Consider the following 18,376-nt stretch of genomic DNA (forward strand, 5'->3'; position numbering starts at 1 on the left):
TCGTGTATACCCCCCCAAGGCCTGGCGTGGATTGCTCCCCCTGCCGGGGTGGTTAAGATAAATGTTGATGCTGCACTCTCCAAGCGTCGGCTGCGGCAATTGCTAGAGATGAGAATGGTCGTTTTCTCGGAACGTCGGCTCTGGTGCTAAGGGGGATATCAGATCCGGAGGTGATTGAGTCTATTGCCGGTAGGGAAGGTATGTCCCTCGCTCTGGATATTCAAGTGGCAAACTTCAGATTTGCGAGTGACAACCAAAACGTTGTGAAGAATATTCTTCAAGGCAGTCGGGAAGTCTATGGGCAAATTGTTCAAGAAATTAACGCGAGAAGATCAGCCTTCACTAGCGTTGAGTTCGTGCATGAGAAGATGGACTTCAATGTTGATGCTCATACTATTGCTCGTAGTGCTATTTATGATGACTTAGGTCGGCATGTATGGCTGTTGAGTCCAACTTATGGTGTTTGTAACTCCTACACGTCTTCTGATTAATAAAGATGTGTAGATTCTACTCAGAAAAAACTAGCGGATTATTACTCTCTCCATATATATACATTATATTTAGATACATAGTAAAAGCGATGCATCCAGAGATAGATCCAGGATAAATGCTTAGGGCAGAGGTTGAGTATATGGCATGTTCTTCCATGCAGTCGCTCTGCTGGAAGGGATACGCCTGCCGTGGACCATGCCTCCGTGGACATTTTTGCCCTTGGTCTCATTTATGTTAAGCAGCCCCAATCGACGAGGAATCGCATTGACACCGTGAGCGCTATCCATACACGACAGCTGGCCAGGCTTAATCTCACGCATCGCCACTGCCCACCTCCTGACAACTGTCACAGCTACAAGCGAGTAGATACTTGGTCGGGCTACAGTCAGCCATCGTGCAAGGGAGGCAACAACACATGACAGTGGCACCGATAAGGATGTAGAATTAGAGGCACCTTTGTTCTTTCTTCCCCCCACCAAAAAAATATCAAAGTAGTGACAACGACATCGGCGAGGATGTAGAGTCACAGGAGTTCCCAGCATCGCTGCCAGCGCCCGCATCCCTCCCAACGGTGGCAAAGGGGGATAGCGGGGGCAGTGGCTTAGAGGGGCGAACCAGAACAGGTGGCGGGAGCGAGACTGAGATAGAGAGCAATAACACATAGTGGGGAGCTAGGGCGGGGGCAGCGCAGAGTGGCGAGGGTGGGCGGGAGCGGGAGTGGTGGCACGCAGTGGGGAGCCATGGCGGTGGCGGCACGCAGCCGAAGAGAGAGAAGGGTGGAGTCGTGAGGAGAGTAAGACGAGCACATTAATAACATGATTCACTGACCATAGAAATAAATAATTTAATAGCTGCGGGGTGAAGTGGCAAAAGATATTTCCTAATGATATCGAAAAAGTTTTAGAGTCAGCTACGTGCATCAATGAATACCATACATGAATGGTGTCCCTTACACAAATTTGCTAGTTTTAAACATGTCTTAATTACCCGGGGTTAAGTGTCTGTAAACTTTGGAGCATTGCTACGTCCACTCAGTTGTTTCCACCGATCTACGAGCTCCCCCGGAAACCCCAGTCCACCATCCTCTACCCACCCGATGGATCCGTCCGCCGCCGGCGCCGGCGCCTCGCGGCGGAAGGCGGAGCAGTGGTTGAACGTGGCTGAGAAGCTCCTGGTGGCGCGCGACCTTGAAGGGTGCAAGCAGTTCGCCTCGCAGGCCCTGGCCGCCGATCCCCACACCCCGGGCGCCGACGACCTCCACGCCGCCGCCGCCTCCCTCCTGGCAGCCCAGCGGCGCCGCCTCCCCAACGGTCAGCCTGATCCCTACGGCGTCCTTGGTCTGGATCCCGCAAACCCCGCATCACGCCGACCGGATGCCATCCACTCACAATACCGCCGCCTCTCTTTCCTCCTCAATCGCTCCCACCCCGACCGCCCCTCCTCGTTCGCCTTCGCCGAAGCCGCACGCCTCGTCGCTGATGCCTGGGCTTTCCTCTCTGATCCCGTTCATAAATCCGCCCTCGATGCGGACCTCGATGCCGCCGCCGCAGCTCGCGCGTACCACTCTCCCCCAAATCTACCGCAGCCGCACTCGCAGTCACCTCTGCCTGCACGGCTAACTCCGCCGGTGGCTGCTCCCTCTCCACGCCAAACTCCACTGCCTGCTGCTCCCTCCCCGCGGTCGACTCCGCCGCTGGTTTCTCCCCCTCCGCGGGCAACATCACCGCCGGTTGCTTCCCCTGCACGGCAAACTCAGCGGCCGGTTGCCCCCCAAACACGGCCAACACCGCCGCCGGCTGCTTCTGCTCCACGGTCTACTCCACCACCACCGGTTGCTCCTCAAACACGGCCAACACCGCCGGCGGCTGCTCCCGCTCCACGGCCTACTCCACCACCACCTGTTGTTCCCCAAACACGGTCAAGTACGCTGCAGCCGAGTACTCCCCAAACGCCGGTGGCCGCAACTGTCCCAGCAGTGAAGTCTGGTGCGGCACCTTCATCAACGTTCTGGACAGTGTGCTCGGCCTGCTGCCACATTCACCAGTTCGACTGCCAATATGAGACGCGCAAGTTGCTGTGCCCTAGCTGCCGCCAGCCATTTGTGGCCAAGGCAATGGCTGAGCCACCGCCTATTGTGTCGGGCACCGACATGTATTACTGCACTTGGGGGTTCTTCCCCGTTGGGTTCCCTGGGTGTCCTGGCTTTGAAAGAATGGTCAATGCACAGCCATCGGGACTAGATCAGCTGAAAGCGCCATGGCTTGGAAGCACAGGTGGTGTGAAAGGTAATGCTCAGAATGGGGTGCCACCAGTTAGTGCCCCAGTAGTAGAGGTACCAGTCGAGGTTCCGGTAGAGGTGCCGGCAGTGACACCGCCGGCGAAGCCGATGCGAGTGAAGGTGGGTGCGAAGAAGCGTGGTCGCCCCAAGGGTAGCAAGAACAAGAAGAAATTATGAATGCTAATGATGAACATGATGGTTATCATCATAGATCAGATGGATTAACTGAGATATGCATTCAATCATACTTCCATTGTAGTCAACTGAAGCACTCGTCTGCAGGTTGAAGTCTCACTTGCTGTTGCCAGGATCTCTAATGTGGAGCAAGCAATTTTATTGTTGAAAGACTTCTTTTTCAATTGAAGAATTCTTTCTATTCCAGATTATAATGTTAATCTCTGGTTTGTCCCCACCGCCTTACTTACCATTATGCTTTAGCTGTAGCTATTGTATTTGCATATTTGTCTAGTTTCACTGCTGCCCTGAAGACAGTTGTATTGATCTAAAATGATAAGGTGTCTAGATACTGTTTATTGTACATTTGAGTTTGGTGCTACCGGAAGATCTACTCTGTGTAGGAATGCTGCAATAAATGGAATGATTTAAAGCTCTGTTTTTAATGCGAATTCTGCTTATGACACTTTTCAGTACCAGAATTTTGCACTTTGGCTGTCCTTATCGCAATGTGGTGTGATCAAAATCTATTTTTTTCCTTTTTTAAGTTTTGCAGTTATTAATTTCACTCATCGTGATACCTGTTCTGCTCCTGTTTATTAGTTTACGTGTTCAAGAAAATCCTAGCGAACTGTTATAAAAGACTAAATGTGCACGCTCTTATCATGATTGTATCTTCTCCGTTGAACCTTTTTTTTCCCTCTCTTTTAGCTTTGTAGATAGGCTGTTCTGAATCAAGTATGTCTGCAGATCATTCATGCTTTCTTCTTTAATATTTAGTTTCTTTGTTAAATTGTTTGTGCAAGGTTGGCCTTTCCATTTTGTTTGAATATAAGTCACTTTTCATTTCTATTCTGAATTCTTGTGGATCAACTAGTGATACAAATTATTTAGAGATATGTGAGTGACATGATATGTGGAGGCTGGAGGCCTGTGTAGTAGTATTCAGATTGTGAGTGACATGATCTGCCTGCAATTACTTGGAGTGAAGTGATGATGTCGATTACTGGGTTTTTGTGGGTAAGAAATGTTGCCCAACTTGTGGTCCAAAGAATGAAGGAAATACTGCACCTGCATGCTCAAACATATAGCAGGTGCTGTATCTAATAGTCAGCCGATTGGCGAGTTGGTGGGGAAGTAGGGAACGGAGTTACAGATCTACAAGTGCCCCTGTGCTATGGAAGATGAAGAACAATGAGCGAGGGTAAGTTCTAGCTGACGAATGCCCATAGCTACTCGGATGCTATAGTGCCTGTATTTCCCCTTTGATAGTGGCTATAGTGCTTGTATTGAAGCGGTGCAGGAACAGAGTCAGGTCATTGCAGTTTTATGCCTGCTTGAATTCACTGATTCTACTGTAACAAGTGTGTTGTCAACAGTGCTCACTTCCGTGTTTCAGTGCGGTTCATGATATTTGTGCTTATTTATTAAGGAAATAATAAGGCGAACAATAGGATTGGTTGGCATGGCTAGTGGATGTCAAATTATATTGCATGAATTGTTCAAAAAGGGTGTATAGATGCTCGCCGGAATTAAAGCAAATGGACTGAGGAACATGTGAGGTTGTATTAGATGTGAAAGAGCTTAGGGCCTCTAGAGGTTGGGCCTCATGTTAGATTTTCTCCAATATTCCTATGTATTGAGCAATTCTATAGGAATTTTCTAGTATTTTGAGATGACCAATCTTTTTTCTAAAGGACTGCGTAGGAAATATTACTATAGGTTTATGATCCTATAGAATTCCTTCATAAATCTTATATTCTATGTTCCAGTCGGGCCTTGAATGTTTGATTATATTGCAGTAGCATCACACGATGCATTTTCCTGGGCATTTGTCCATTGACCTCTTAATAATTCCTTGTACAGGAGGAATTGAGGATCCAAATCTATGAGCTTAACTGGTGGTTTTTCAGGTACTCTGTAAACCGTCACGGACTCACGGTAACTTGCATTCGTGGCGATAAACTTCATGCCGATTCGGCGGGTCAATTCGCACCCAAATTGCTCAGAATCAGGCACTCGTAGAACCGCTGCGCGGTGCTGCGAGATGCTCAGAACCTCCCACCACCAGCTGCGGGTTCATGTCCGAGGATCAATCGGCCGGACCCCCAACGACGTGGGACGACGACTCGCTGATCGTCCTTGCGGACCCAACGCCGCCAGAGGCTGTGTTTTCCGACGACCGACGGACGCCATCGATGCCTGCAACCAACGACGACGTACTCCGTACTCGCGACCGCCCCGGCCTGTCGGCAAGCAATAGCAATGACGCGATGCCTCCTCCGGAGAGGACCCCTGCACTGCACGCCATTGACGGACGGCAGCAGGATTGCAGAGCTGCTGCACACCCCCTGTTGGCTACACTGCGTGCCAGCCCAAGACGGAGCAAAAGGGATTGAAGGGCAGGCGTCCGTGTCCCCCTCACGTACGTGCACGATGTCAGCTTCCTGCTGGTTGCCCGGGTCAGTCTCGAGATGCGCGTATGATGCCGCCCGACGATGCCCCCAACAAGGCCTCAAGGCCCGGACCCCGGCAAGACCGCCGGAGACGTGAGGCCACACTGTGCACATCATGATGTGGTTGCACCGGCAACGGCGTGGTGCGCTAGCAAACTTTCACCTCGCTTTTGTTACTCGGCCGCTCGCTTTCTGTAAACCTAAAGCGGGGGCGCTCGTTGTTGTTACAGTGCGTCGTCGGGGCCATGGAGCCATGGAGGACACGGTGAAAGCGAGTGGTCATCTCTTGTCGTCCACGCCGCTTTTGTTCATCGTTTTGCCGGCCGGGGTGAAAAAGCTGGGCCTCGACATTTTACTGGATCTTGGGAAGCAACGAACGGCAAAAGCTCGAGGAGTTTTGACCACTGTTGGCGATTTACGCGCAAGCAGTGCTCTTGGACGGGGCCCGTTCTCGTGCACCAGTACGTACTTCGCCTTCAGAACGCACGCAAGCCAGGCCCAGAACAGGGCTCATATGGGACAGCCGAAACAAATGAACTCGTAGCCGTAAGTTGGCAAATGTTAAGTGCCCTGTGCCGTACGAATGGATGGACAGACGGCAAATCACAAAGATACATCTCGCAGAAAATGCCACTTGCATTTGCATACTCCTAGGACTGATCGTGCAGCAAGTGTAAGTACACTGGTATGCTCCGAGAACCGACTGACCGACATTCGTATCAGATGGTTCAACACGATCAGTTTAAAACAAAAGGAGCAACTGTCGCGGCGCAGCGCCGTGTCGGCCGACGCTTTTTTTCACTGCGCAGCTTCCGGCAAACCACGCTTCAGATTCAGAGGCCCATGAGACGAAGCAGCGATCATGGCGGAAACTCGGACTGGTATACTATGGTTGGTCACCCCCACACACGGGAGTTTAGTCGTTTGCTCCCCCCGGCGACAGACGTGAAGCCGCTGCAGTCGCCGCTGCCGGCCGATCGCCTTTCGTCTAGCGAGAAAAGTCGTCAAACCGACGGAGACCGCATGCGCCTTTTCTCCTCCCGACCCGACCGCGCCGCAGACCGATGCGCAAACACAGCCGCTGCCGCTGCCGTGTGCCGGCGCCTGCGCCGCGGCTCGCAGTCGTCGCAGCCAAGCCGTGTCGGCAGCCGCGGCGGACCTCCCTTATTTAACAGCTCGATCCATCGATCGGCAGTCCGGCACCCGGAAAAGAGAGCCAGACGTGTGAGCTAGAGCTAGCTTGTTGCCGGCCGTGTTCGCACGTACCCGAGCCATCGGCTTCCCGCCTCTTTTCCTTTCAAAAGAAGAGGAGTAAACCAGCTCAGGCTCAAGCAACACGATGGTGCCTGTCGGGAGTGACGAAGCAGCGGAGCTGGCGGTGGACGGGGAGTGCTCACCGCCGGCAGCGACGACGCGGAGCGGGACGAGCAGGAGCCACAGCGAGGCGGAGCGGAAGCGGCGGCAGCGCATCAACGCCCACCTCGCCACGCTCCGCACCCTCCTCCCTGCGGCGTCGCGGGTAAGACCGACGTCTCCTTGCTCTTTTCAGAGCTCACCGTGCATGTCAGTTCATGCAACGCACGCGGCATGCGCCGCGGGTAGCAAACACGGTTACGTACGTGTGCACGAATCATGCATGCAGATGGACAAGGCGGCGCTGCTCGGGGAGGTAGTGCGGCACGTGCGGGAGCTGCGGGGCGAGGCGGACGCTGCGGCGGCGAGCGCGGCCGTGGCCGTCCCGGGCGAAGGCGACGAGGTCGGCGTCGAGGAGGGCCAACACTGCTTCTGCCGCGGCGGGGAGAGGGTCACCGCCAACACCAGGCGTGTCAGGGCGTGGGTGTGCTGCGCCGACCGCCCGGGGCTCATGTCCGAGCTGGGCCGCGCCGTGCGATCCGTCAGCGCGAGGGCCGTGCGCGCCGAGATAGCCACCGTCGGCGGGAGGACGCGGAGCGTCCTGGAGCTGGATGTTGGCGGGCACCACGACGGCGAGGGCACGTCGACGTCGTCACGTCTGGCGCTGCAGGCGGCGCTCCGGGCCGTGCTGCTGGGCCGAGAGGAGATGCTCGGCGCCGAGTGCTACAAGAGGCAGCGCTTCTCGGCGCACCTCGCCAGGGTTTAGTAGGACAGTGGCACTGTACAAGTGAGTGACTGATGGGAGACAGAAGGGAAAGGGAAGGACTGTGTGTCATTTCGGCTACTACAGTGCTATTCGTACCTTTTTAGTTTGGAACATGTAGAATATCAGAGTTTCCACTGCCGACTCTTTCGAACGAACAACATCAAGCAAATTTGACGAGGCCGTATGATATTTGTATCTCACAGTTATAATGTTACAGCAAAAGGTACACATGTTACAATAACAGGGTAACGCCAAATGTGGCGACAATTACATGCACTATGACTGATCCTGCAGCTTATTCGTATTTTCTCAATGTTCAACCGGAAAACAACACACAAATAATTGGATAAAGTTCACTTTGCCCCCGGCAGTTCCACAGACTTTCACTCTGCTACCATATTGTTCATTGCGTTGCACCTCAATCCATTGTGGGTTTGTACCTCTACAGTGGAGAGTTCCGGTATCAAATAACTGCTATAATGCTGATGCACCTGCCCATGTTATGCAATACGACAATACACAGTTGAAGCTGACATGCTAGTGGCATAGTGTCATGCGTGGCAATGGACGATGCCAACAGCCTTGCAACAGTTATTTGATACAGGGACTCGCTTCTGCAGAACATCAATGCCACAATGGAGCAAGGTGCAATGAAAATGAACAACGCAGTGGCAAAGCAAAACCATGCTGAACTGCAGGGGACAGAGTGAAATTTACCCAAGTAAACAAGGCCTTCATTGGTCAAGACCAGGTGGACCTATTCTTTATAGCATACTTGCTTCCACCTTCCAACCCTTCACGGTACAATAACGTCCATTTCTCAAATGTGCAATCAACAAAGTTGTAGTAGCCTCCATGAAGATTCAAAGTACCTTCATTCACCCTCTTCTCTATCCATGGGTATGTTAACAAGTTCAACAGAGAGCTATTTATTGATTCCTGTAACAAAAAAGAAGAAATCGATACATGTCAGACATGTGAGTGGTTGCTCTTCACTGTGCTTAGTAATATCATACCATGACTACATAAACCTTGAACAAAAGAAACCAATATATTTGCCAAGATAAATTTGAATTGTATAACTACTAGACATCCAAATCTAATCCTAGTATTGATACAAACTACGAACAGGGAAGAACAATAGGATCTGCAGGCAAGATCTTGAGATGAATCGGAATTAGTAAAAGCCATGGAATTGATTGATCCTGTGCACTACATTGGGCAATATTTTTTTTTTTAAAATAAGGCTCGTGATCACACATCACCCAAGAATCACCTTTTCACAATGTTTGCACTGCATGTCAAAACTCAAATTTCCAGCTGCAGCTTTCGTGCTTAACCTTGCGCTCTTCCCAATTGAAACCCAGTTTTTAATGAAGCCTCTGTGTCGATAAAATAAATAAAAGAAGAAATTCAGAGACTAGTCTAAACAGACACCAAAAGAACATGTAATGAAGAAATGGCTATATATAACTTTTACCCGGAGGTCGAATCATCTTTCATGCTCATTAGTGCCTGGATGCCCCCACACCTACTGTGGCCTACCACCAGTACATTTTCTACCTGAGCAAATGAAGGTAAATGTGTCAGTCTCAAGAATGCTTATGTTCCTTCAGCAAAAAGGGAGAAATAGGAGAAAAGAGACAAATCATTAATGAAACACACAATAAATTCATACCAGTAGTGTATTGACAGCAAACTCTAGTGCTGCACTAGTCTCTGACCCCCCATGCTGGTATTGCAACATTTTGTTTACTGTCAGTACTTCTACAAAGGAATTGCATTGCTTTAAGCGTTCAATCACAACGTAAAGATGCGCAAAATTGATAATACCTCATATGGTGGTACCAAATTTGCCACATTACGAACTGTAAATGCTTCCCCAGGCTGAAACCCCAAAACAGCGGTAGGGCAGACCCTGGAGTCAGCACAAGCAACCACCATGAACTGCACACAAGAACAGAAAACCAAAAGTAATCCCATAAGGCTCGTAATGCCAATATTAAAATGATTTGCTATCAAAGTCATTATCATGTACCTTTGGTGTTTGCTGCTGGGCAAGACTTTGGTAAGTTGAAAATTTTTCCCTGTCCATAGTTCCAGATATAGCAATGTCAACAAATAAAAAAGAATGACTGTGAAATATTAAGGTGAATGATATGTTTTGTACTTCATGATCCACTTACACATAGTTTCTGTGTTTGAAGTCCATGAATCTCGCTTTCAAATCCACGAATGGATCGTGTTCTGCACCTACCTCATCCATTGTATCATGTTGAAAATCCAGAAGTTGTCGGGTCAAGCCAGTGTGATCTCTGGCGGCCATTGTGACAGATAATAACTCTCTCCTGTAGAAGAAAATCTTATTGAATAATTTTAGGCCCAAATATATTAAGAACTGGGTGGACTGGAAACCAGGGTGATCTCTGGAGGATTGTTTTTCTGGTAGTAAGTTTATTCAGCATACAAGGAAATGGAAAATCTTGACTGGAAAACCCCATGTAAATTTATCTAATTTCTGGTAGTAATTGGATGTCAACCCCCCCCCCCCCCCCCCAAAAAAAAAAAAAAGAAAGCAAGAAAGAAAAGTGTTAGCGTTTCTGCTTGGAGAATGTCACCGCACTGTTGTTCTAATTCACCATTCACCAACTATCCCAGGACACCAGCAGAAAACCACTAACTAGCTGATAATATTAAATATATAGTTATGTGAAAGAGATGTTTTAGGATAGGCTTAAATTGGAACCGATCGTGAGTACAGTATTAATAACAACAACAAAAATCAAGTTCAGCTGTACCAAGCACCAACTTAACGATCACTTACAATATGTCAATCCACACAGGGGAAAACAAATATATCCATCTACCATTAGCGTTTCCATCCGACAACAGTGTACTGCAGGCTACTGCAAATTCAAATCCAAATCCAAATCGTAAGAAAGTGGAACGTTGATCTAAATTACAGAACCAACTAGTTGACTAAGCTAAACGCACCCCAGACATACAATTTCCCAATTCGCGGATCTCATTTCTTGCGCAGCACAATTCACCAAGCTAAGCTACAGACTACAGCCACCGAGGAGGCTAGCTTAGCCCATAGAAACGTACATCAAGCAAACCGACCAAGCTACAGGCAATTGGAGTTCCACCCAAAAGTTCAGATAACAGATTAGATAAGGATTCAAGTGGAGGTTGCGCCGATAACGATGGAATGAATGGAAGCAGAAAGACACACAGGTTGCGTGACCTGATCGCTCATCGAAACTTAAAAGCAGCAGAAACTATAGACGGGGTCGACTCAACTCACCGGTTAGATCCTCCCAGCCGCAGAGCAGCACCGCGCTGTGTCCTGGAATCACCGATCTGCGGGCACCCCAGAAAACCCAGAGATCAACGAAAAAGGAATCCCAGCGAATCGGAAACCCCAGGAAATGGGGAAAGCGAGCGGGGAGCAGCTCACCATCACCGCGCCGTGGCCCCGGCCGGAGCCGTCGGCGGCTGGCTCGGCGGCGGGGCGGAGACATAGGGAGGCGGAGCGGTGGAGGACGCCGCTAGCCATGTGAGCACGGGGGTGGGCGTCGTGGTGTCCGGGTCTGTGGCATTCAAGGACGGGGGAGCTTGGCGCGGCAATGGCCGCCGCTGCCCGGGGTTTTTTAGGGGAGGTGGGGAGCGCGGACAGACAGGAAGGCGGAGGAGACGACGGCGATGGGGGCGGAGGAAACGAGGTCGAGGCGGTGCTTTTTTTAACTAATTATTAATTTTCGGGAAAGTAATTAATTAACGTGATTGAACTGTCCAATTGTCTGGGGCTGAAATTTCAATGGTTCAGTGTGGGCCCTAGGAGCGACCGACGGACCGCGCGGGACGTGCGGATGGCGTTTCCGCCGTCGGATTGGAGGTGTGGTGGAAGCATCCTGACCGTCGAATTCCCTAGTTGCTGGAGCGGTTGCGGTGGGACCACAGGACCTTAATTGGGTCCGCAGTAATCAATGGCCTACAAACCTTATTTGTGGCAAGTGGCAACCCGTCACGGTAGAGTGATTGGATTTGCTTGTGCCCATACCCATACCCATACGCATGCGTCGTTTTACGATTGATTAGAAGAAGAGTGCGGCCACCATGACCCGCCATTGAACAATGAGCATATCGACGATGCTCTTGCACTCGAAAACGAAGATGATTGCAGTGGCGAGAAAAAAAAAACAAGAAACAAGGGTATTCATTTGTGTTTGGAAAAAAACACACACGGGGTATTCGCATGAGCAGAAGTGTTCGAATGCAAGCTTTTACTATCTACTATCCATGCTCACCGATGCACTCCACGGCGAGGATGCAGCCGCCGCTCATCGGTGTGCTCCGGCCTGTGGGGCGGCGGCGGGAGAAGCTCATCATCCTCCCGAGTGGCCGCCGCGTGCTCCTCGCTGCCGCCGTCTGAGGACGGGTACAGCCGCCGCGCCGCGGAAGCTGAGGACGCGCGCGTGGAAGCAGCAGCGGCGAGCCGAAGCAGTGCCGTGCGCTGCATGACCTGGAAATGGAAAAGGCACAGGCGACGACTGTGGTGGATTCTGAACGGGCACGTGCGCTCCCCTCCCAACTTCCATGGCAGCGCCGCTTGCGATTGGCTCTATAGAGAAGAGAAGACAACCGCTCCGGATCTGACACGGGCAATGAGTGGCATGCCTATCTTCATCACCTGCTGCAGTACACACTTCGACTCCGGCACGGAACTGAGCCCGGAAACAGGGGCCACACAAAAAAAAAAAAAAGCGACCGGAAAGACGTCCGCGTCCGCGGCAACCTTGACGTGCGGACTCATGCGCGCTCGCTCTAGCCGTCTAGCGCGCTCGGGATTATCCCCGGTTGGTCGGTTCCCTGCAGGCTGCGGCAAAAATCGGTAGGGGTCGTCGGCGTCCACTTGATCTGGACCCCTACAGAAGTACAGATGGCTCGGGGGCGGTTCTGCGGCTGAGGATCTGGCCACGTGACTGCGAGAGCGGGGGATCCAGAGGGTGGCAGAGTCCGGACGACGGGACGAAGCTGCCAATTTAGCTTATACTAATACTTATACTGAAATATTGTAAGAGAAAAATAATATTCGTTCACTAAAGAGTACTCCCTTCGTCCTATTAAAAATATCGATTTTTACTTTTAAGCCTCTTATTTGACCGTTCGTCTTATTCAAAATTTTTATATAAATATTATTTATTTTGTTATAACTTATTTTATCATTAAAGATATTTTAATAATTATTTATTTATTTTATTATTTACATAGAAAATTTTGAAAAAGACAAGCGGCCAAACAATAAGTTTAAAAATAAAAAATAATATTTTTAATAGGACGGAGTGAGTACAGTTGAAGTAGTGCTGAAATGAGCTGGCCACGTTTTACTGGTCGTGCGCCCCAGAAAATGGGAGGAGCCGCCACCCACGCTTCCAACGGAAGGTCTGCGGGCTGTGGCAGCAGCTATGTCTGGTGCTGGGCCTTCCCCGAAACCGAACGATCGGGCTAACTGTTGCCGGGATTGATTTGTGTTTGGAAAATGACTCGGCCCGGTCCAATAGGAGGAAGCTGTACGTGCCGGGTTGCCACTGGGTTTAGCTGCGGTGTGGACTGTGGACGTTTGAGATGGCCCAGCGTAACGTCCGCCGGCTGGTGATTTGCAGTGGTTTGCCGTTAGTCTTTTTTTTACATTTTTTTACCACAATCTTTTTTTTACATTGTTTCCCGTTAGTCTTGCAATGCTTAAGAGCTTGTCCATAACGGAAACAAGTTCTCGCTCTCTCCAAACTAAATCAACTTTTAAAGCTATTTTAAGTTTAACTAAATTTATAAAGAACAACATCAAAATTTATTATACTAAATTAGTATCACTGGATACATAATAAAATATATTAAGAATCATTTTCTATATCATTTCATAAGAATCATTTTCTATATCTTTTCACTCTCAATAATTTTTCTATATTTTATGTGTACTATAGAGAGTCATTCTCGTTTTCTATCTTTGTCTAGCGATAAATCTAGAATAGAAGATGTCAATATTTGGATAACTAAATAAAAAAGCTATTAGAGGATATTTTTTCATCAAAATTTCTATACCTAGTAATACGAAGTATATGGAGAGTCTCTTAAGGTTGCTCTTAGTACCATGCTAATAGGAGAAGTCAGGCCAGGGTGGGCCACTGATTTTTTATAGTTGGAAAAATAATTAATTGGCTGACCCAGGCCGGCAGAATTATTTTTTTAGGAATTCTGGCAGAAAATTTCAGAAGCTTGCTTCTCACTGTCCAAGTCTGTCAAGTTACGTGTATGGACCGGGCAGGCTGGACCTCCCATCATATATTCCTGTATTCTTTGATCTCTTGATACAAAAGGTGAAACTCTAGAACATCTTTTCACTCGCTACCCTTTTTCTAAGCAATGTTTGGGTGTTATATATTGCCCAGCAAGTTCTACCGGCTCTTCAGCCTAGCTTTAGAAACCAAATCTCAGTCATTTTCCATGGAAGTCATTGTTCTCATGGCATGAGTATCTGGACAGCAAGGAAGAGCGAGTTTCATCTTTCATCTTCAAAAAACAACCTGTTACTGTTGAGGGATGTAAAAATAACTTCAAATCATGAGATGTGCATTTTAAAAAGGTTTTGTTTAGAGAAGTCATTGGTTACGCAATTAGGTTCAGCTTATATATACAATGTAATATAATATATTTTATAAATCAAATATAGCATATGATCTTCTTCCGTAAAAATCAAATATGATTAAAACATTTATGTCTAATTTTCTTTGTTTCCGTAGCGTTGCCATATGTGCTCAACAAGATCATTCCTAAGTTGCCTATGTGACGGTCGTGCTTGATAGCGGAATTCCTTCTGAGCACCTCTGTGAAGCATGGATTGGGGGTTATCACTTGTATGCACTTCAGGCGGGAGCATGACTGATAGCAAAAATACTACACCAAAAACATAAGTAGAAATAATACCACCTCCTGATTGACTGAACACATTCAATGATAATGACCGAACACATTCAGCTATCAATTCTATTGAACTCAAAACATTCAGTAGCTAAGAAAAAAATCAGTGATCAATGATTGTACACATTCAGTTATCAATTCTATTGAACTGAACACACAGATCTTGCAGTTGCTATCCCAGAATATATTAGCACTATCAGTAACTGAAAAATAGTATCACAGTGCATACCTAATTAGATACTTTCAGCAAAACAACAAGCAGCAACACATGTAAACATATGGATCGGTAAATTAGTAAATATTTTTGGAATTACCATGCAGGATCGCAACTGGATTGATACCCAAATGGAGGGGAACTTGGACCGATGGAGCCACCACATCTGCCAAGTGAAGAGCCAACAGCGCCAAATCCAACTGGGGTAGCCTCGTCTGCCATGGATAGGTGAAGAATCGAAGCCATCTGCCATGAATTGAGGATGGATTGAATCTGCAGAGAGGTTGGGTGCGGGGGACGAGCTACTTCTGTGACCGACGAATGCCGCTGTCGCACCGTTGCTGAGACCGAGGTTTGGGTGCTGGGGCAAGCCGCTTCCGCGGGAAACTCTGTTCGCAGCGCACTCGCCGTCGTCGTCGCCGCCGCCGCCGCCGCAGTCGCGATCGCCTTGTTCTTCGAAGGCACCGCGGCCTTCCTCTTCGAAACCGATGCCATCCTGCTAGACATCGCCGGAGAAAGAAGGGGTGGCTCCTAGCAAAGGAGCGCAAGGGCGGCGGAGACTGTCGAGGTGGGGAAAATGGCAAAGACGAAACATATATGGTGTGAGATTTGGCGTGCAGTCTTCATCGAGCGCGAGCAGCTGGATCCGTGGCCGTGCGGCATCGACGGGAGACGACGCTCCATACAACGCGTGGCCAGCCGTCAACTTGAGCTTGAGCTACTTTTCAGCCATAGAACAGTGTTTTCATATAACAACATTTCAACATAAGTATCAACGTAAGTCAAATTTCAACGTAAACGAACAGGGTGGAACTGGGTTGTGTTCTGCAAAATTTCTAGCCACGAGAGGACGACCAGCACACCACACCGTTGTACGTGCCCACGTACAACGGCGTCTCTTTCCCCAGGGGCGAATCTAGGCTAGATAACCATCGGTGTCTTCTCTAAAGATGGTGTGGCTATTAGAAACTAATCAGCACTGTATATAGTAATGTTCCATTAAAGTTTTAGAAATTTATCGGGGTCGGCGGACCCCAACGGCAAGCTGTAGCTTCGCCCCTGCTTCCCCGTCTCTACGTAGCTATTTTTCCAAAAAGCACACCTGTTTGGCTTGGAGACGATGGCCCCGTCGTCTCGTGAGGCGACGGCAAGGGCCCGTGCTCCGAGGCCCAACCGCCCGCTCGAGCAGCGCTGTAGGACTCGTTGACGACGGACACAGATCGCGTGCGGGCGCATGCGGAATCCAGTATTGGCGTGCGAGGTCAAGCTCCACCACGACGTGGGCTGCGCAGGGACCTCCACCCCGGCCGCCGCGAGCCGCGTTGCAGGCTGCACCCAACGACCTTTGCCCTGGCCGTCGCGAGCCACGCCGCAGGCTGCAAGCGACGTAGGCGAGCTCCGCCGCGGGCTGCGCACGGGAGAGGTCCGCCCCGGCTACCGCGAGCTGCATGGGTGAGCTCAACCCCGCCTGTCGCAAGCCGCGCAGGTGATCTCCGCCCCTGTCTTTGCCTGTTGATTCTTGCTAGCTTTGCCTTGCGAGTCTACTTGGGGTTTGAACACAGCTCCTGCTGATAGTAGTAGTTCATGGATAGTTGGATACTACTATATTCAGATTCTGCATCTAGCTGATGCTTTACTGCCTGATGTTGCATCTCATATCGTTGATGGGGTCCAATCTGATTCATAATCCAGCACCTAGCTGTATATATATAGTGCTACTTTCACATATAAATTTCAAATTAGAATGCTAAATTTCACTTGCCATTGAAGAGAACACACTGATGCAATTGATTTCGGTTAACAAGTATGTTGTATCTCTGTAATGCATTATTGCTACTTGAATATCACCTGAAGCGTTTCAGTTTGATTTGGGGCAACTTGTTTTTGGTTTAGACTGGCAACACAGTGGTACACAAAATGGTATTCATGGTTGATCTTAACTACGTACACAACATTAAATAGCTTACAGACGACTCCTTATCAACGACCTTCTTTTTAGCCGTCTGTACCTCTAATTCGCGGGTCTTGGAGACAACCCCTCGTCTATGGAGTACATGCCCATTCGCCGATGACAATGTGGTTAGCGGATTCCGATGAAACTTAAGACGTGTCCTACAGTAAGAGCAAGGCTAATAATACAGCCGGCTTGCTAGCTGTAAGGTTCTTTGCAGCCTTCTCTCAGCCCACTCATATAGTAGTTAGCTCTTTACAGTTAATACATGGCCCACCTGTCTCTCTCACAGACTTTTTTGGTTCTTGTGTCCAAGCCGGCTGTAAGCTTACATCCCGCTTCTCCTCTCTCTCCTCTCCTCTCTCCTCCACCTCAGCATTTAGTCGACTTACAGCCTACTATTATACTTGCTCTAACTGATATCACCACAGGAATTGAGAACGGCAGAAAAAGGAGAGAAACCAATGCATGCAAAGTGTGAATGGCAGTGTGTCCGTGTATAGCAGGGTTGGAGTGGAGCGGACACAAAAGGCAAGCCATGTACTGTACCTAGCGAGCCAGCCCACCAGCACCGAAAGCTCAGTCTCAAGCTTTAGCTTTCCTCAGAGATGCAAGATAAGTACGATCCAGGGCCCGGCCGGCCGCCGCATGCACTACTAAAGTACAAAGCACCGAGCAAAGCCATAGCCCAAACACGCGCGAAAGGAAAGACCATACGAGCACGGATCGGAGCTAGCCAGCACGGCTGCACCGGCGCTGCGCACGCAACAAAAGCCGAGCGCATGCACCTTCTGTGTGCGCGGCAGCTCTGGTTCTCCTCCAGACACCGGCGGCCGGCGCCGATCGAGTGAAAACAAAGAAACTATCCACGGCATCTCTCCAATCTTGGGTGGTGTTTGTATCCTTAGGAGATGTGTCGGAATGATATTGCATAAGATATTTGAATACTAATAAAAAAATAAATTACATAATTCGTCAGTACTCGACGAGACGAATTTTTTAAACCTAATTAATTTGTTATTAGCACATATTTACTGTAGCACAACATTGTCAAATCGTGGACTAATTAGGCTTAAAAGATTCGTCTCATAAATTAGTCGTAAACTATGCAATTAGTTTCGTAATTATTCTATATTTAATACTCCATGCATATGTCCAAACATCTGATGGGACAACTGAAAGCTCTAGTTTGGTTTTGGTGAATTGATAAAACCCTAAGTACTAACCTAGTTTATCAAAGCGATTATGAGATAGGTGGCACTACTCCAAGTAATGAAGAAATTGTGAAGATCACGATGATGGTGATGCCATGGTGATGATCAAGTGCTTGGACTTGAAAAGAAGAAAGAGAAAAACAAAAGCCTAAAGGCAATGATATAAATGGTACGAGTCATTTTGTTTTGGTGATCAAGATACTTAGTGAGCGTGATCACATTTAGGTTCGATAGCCGTACTATTAAGAGGGGCGAAACTCGTATCGAAATGCGGTTACCAAAGTACCACTAGATGCTCTAACTCATTATATATGCATTTAGGATCTAGTGGAGTGCTAACACCTTTGAAAATATTTGTGAAAATATGCTAACACATGTGCACAAGATGATACACTTGGTGGTTGGCTCATTTGAGCAAGGGTTAGAAACTTCACCGCGCGGAGTGTCCGCCCGTAGAGTGCGGATAGTCCGACGGTGCCACCGGCACCCTTTACTAAAAA

General features: G+C 48.8%; 3 protein-coding genes across 4 annotated transcripts; 2 read left to right on the forward strand and 1 right to left on the reverse strand.

The window, feature by feature from the left end:
• Positions 1 to 1,522: 1,522 nt before the first annotated feature.
• Positions 1,523 to 3,382, forward strand: LOC136542029 (uncharacterized). Its single transcript, XM_066534263.1, has one exon. It carries the CDS (start codon positions 1,589 to 1,591, stop codon positions 2,945 to 2,947), a length of 1,359 nt encoding a protein of 452 aa, XP_066390360.1. The 5' UTR covers positions 1,523 to 1,588; the 3' UTR covers positions 2,948 to 3,382.
• Positions 3,383 to 4,770: 1,388 nt separating this feature from the next.
• LOC136542031 (transcription factor bHLH30-like) lies at positions 4,771 to 7,536 on the forward strand. The gene is made up of 2 exons (XM_066534267.1): positions 4,771 to 6,919; positions 7,043 to 7,536. The coding sequence occupies exons 1-2, from the start codon at positions 6,740 to 6,742 to the stop codon at positions 7,517 to 7,519; spliced, it is 657 nt and encodes a 218-aa protein (XP_066390364.1). The 5' UTR covers positions 4,771 to 6,739; the 3' UTR covers positions 7,520 to 7,536.
• A 143-nt stretch (positions 7,537 to 7,679) lies between these two features.
• On the reverse strand, positions 7,680 to 12,213 carry LOC136542030 (beta carbonic anhydrase 5, chloroplastic-like). Of its 2 annotated transcripts, XM_066534266.1 has the most exons (9): positions 10,980 to 11,745; positions 10,827 to 10,882; positions 9,706 to 9,867; positions 9,558 to 9,606; positions 9,353 to 9,466; positions 9,198 to 9,251; positions 9,000 to 9,082; positions 8,796 to 8,901; positions 7,680 to 8,458 (listed from the first exon to the last, which is right to left on the reverse strand). In XM_066534266.1, exons 1-9 carry the CDS (start codon positions 11,076 to 11,078, stop codon positions 8,261 to 8,263), a joined length of 921 nt encoding a protein of 306 aa, XP_066390363.1. In that variant the 5' UTR covers positions 11,079 to 11,745; the 3' UTR covers positions 7,680 to 8,260. The 2 variants fall into 2 exon arrangements, with proteins under 2 accessions (XP_066390363.1, XP_066390362.1); XM_066534265.1 differs by lacking the exons at positions 10,827 to 10,882; positions 10,980 to 11,745 and adding an exon at positions 11,830 to 12,213.
• Between the last annotated feature and the right edge of the window lie 6,163 nt (positions 12,214 to 18,376).

This window comes from Miscanthus floridulus, chromosome 3, assembly GCF_019320115.1.
Source record: "Miscanthus floridulus cultivar M001 chromosome 3, ASM1932011v1, whole genome shotgun sequence".
In the NCBI taxonomy this organism is placed as follows: domain Eukaryota; kingdom Viridiplantae; phylum Streptophyta; class Magnoliopsida; order Poales; family Poaceae; genus Miscanthus; species Miscanthus floridulus.

Excerpts from the sequence above, each read along its gene's own strand:
- LOC136542029 (XM_066534263.1), top strand. The coding sequence starts at position 1,589 with ATGGATCCGTCCGCCGCCGGCGCCGGCGCCTCGCGGCGGAAGGCGGAG.
- LOC136542031 (XM_066534267.1), top strand. The coding sequence starts at position 6,740 with ATGGTGCCTGTCGGGAGTGACGAAGCAGCGGAGCTGGCGGTGGACGGG. Across the intron at positions 6,920-7,042 it reads TCCTCCCTGCGGCGTCGCGG|ATGGACAAGGCGGCGCTGCT; the intron begins GTAAGACCGACG and ends TCATGCATGCAG.
- LOC136542030 (XM_066534265.1), bottom strand. The coding sequence starts at position 12,041 with ATGCAGCGCACGGCACTGCTTCGGCTCGCCGCTGCTGCTTCCACGCGC. Across the intron at positions 9,607-9,705 it reads TTCAAACACAGAAACTATGT|GGAAAAATTTTCAACTTACC; the intron begins GTAAGTGGATCA and ends AACTATGGACAG. Across the intron at positions 8,902-8,999 it reads AAAGATGATTCGACCTCCGG|AGGCTTCATTAAAAACTGGG; the intron begins GTAAAAGTTATA and ends TTATCGACACAG.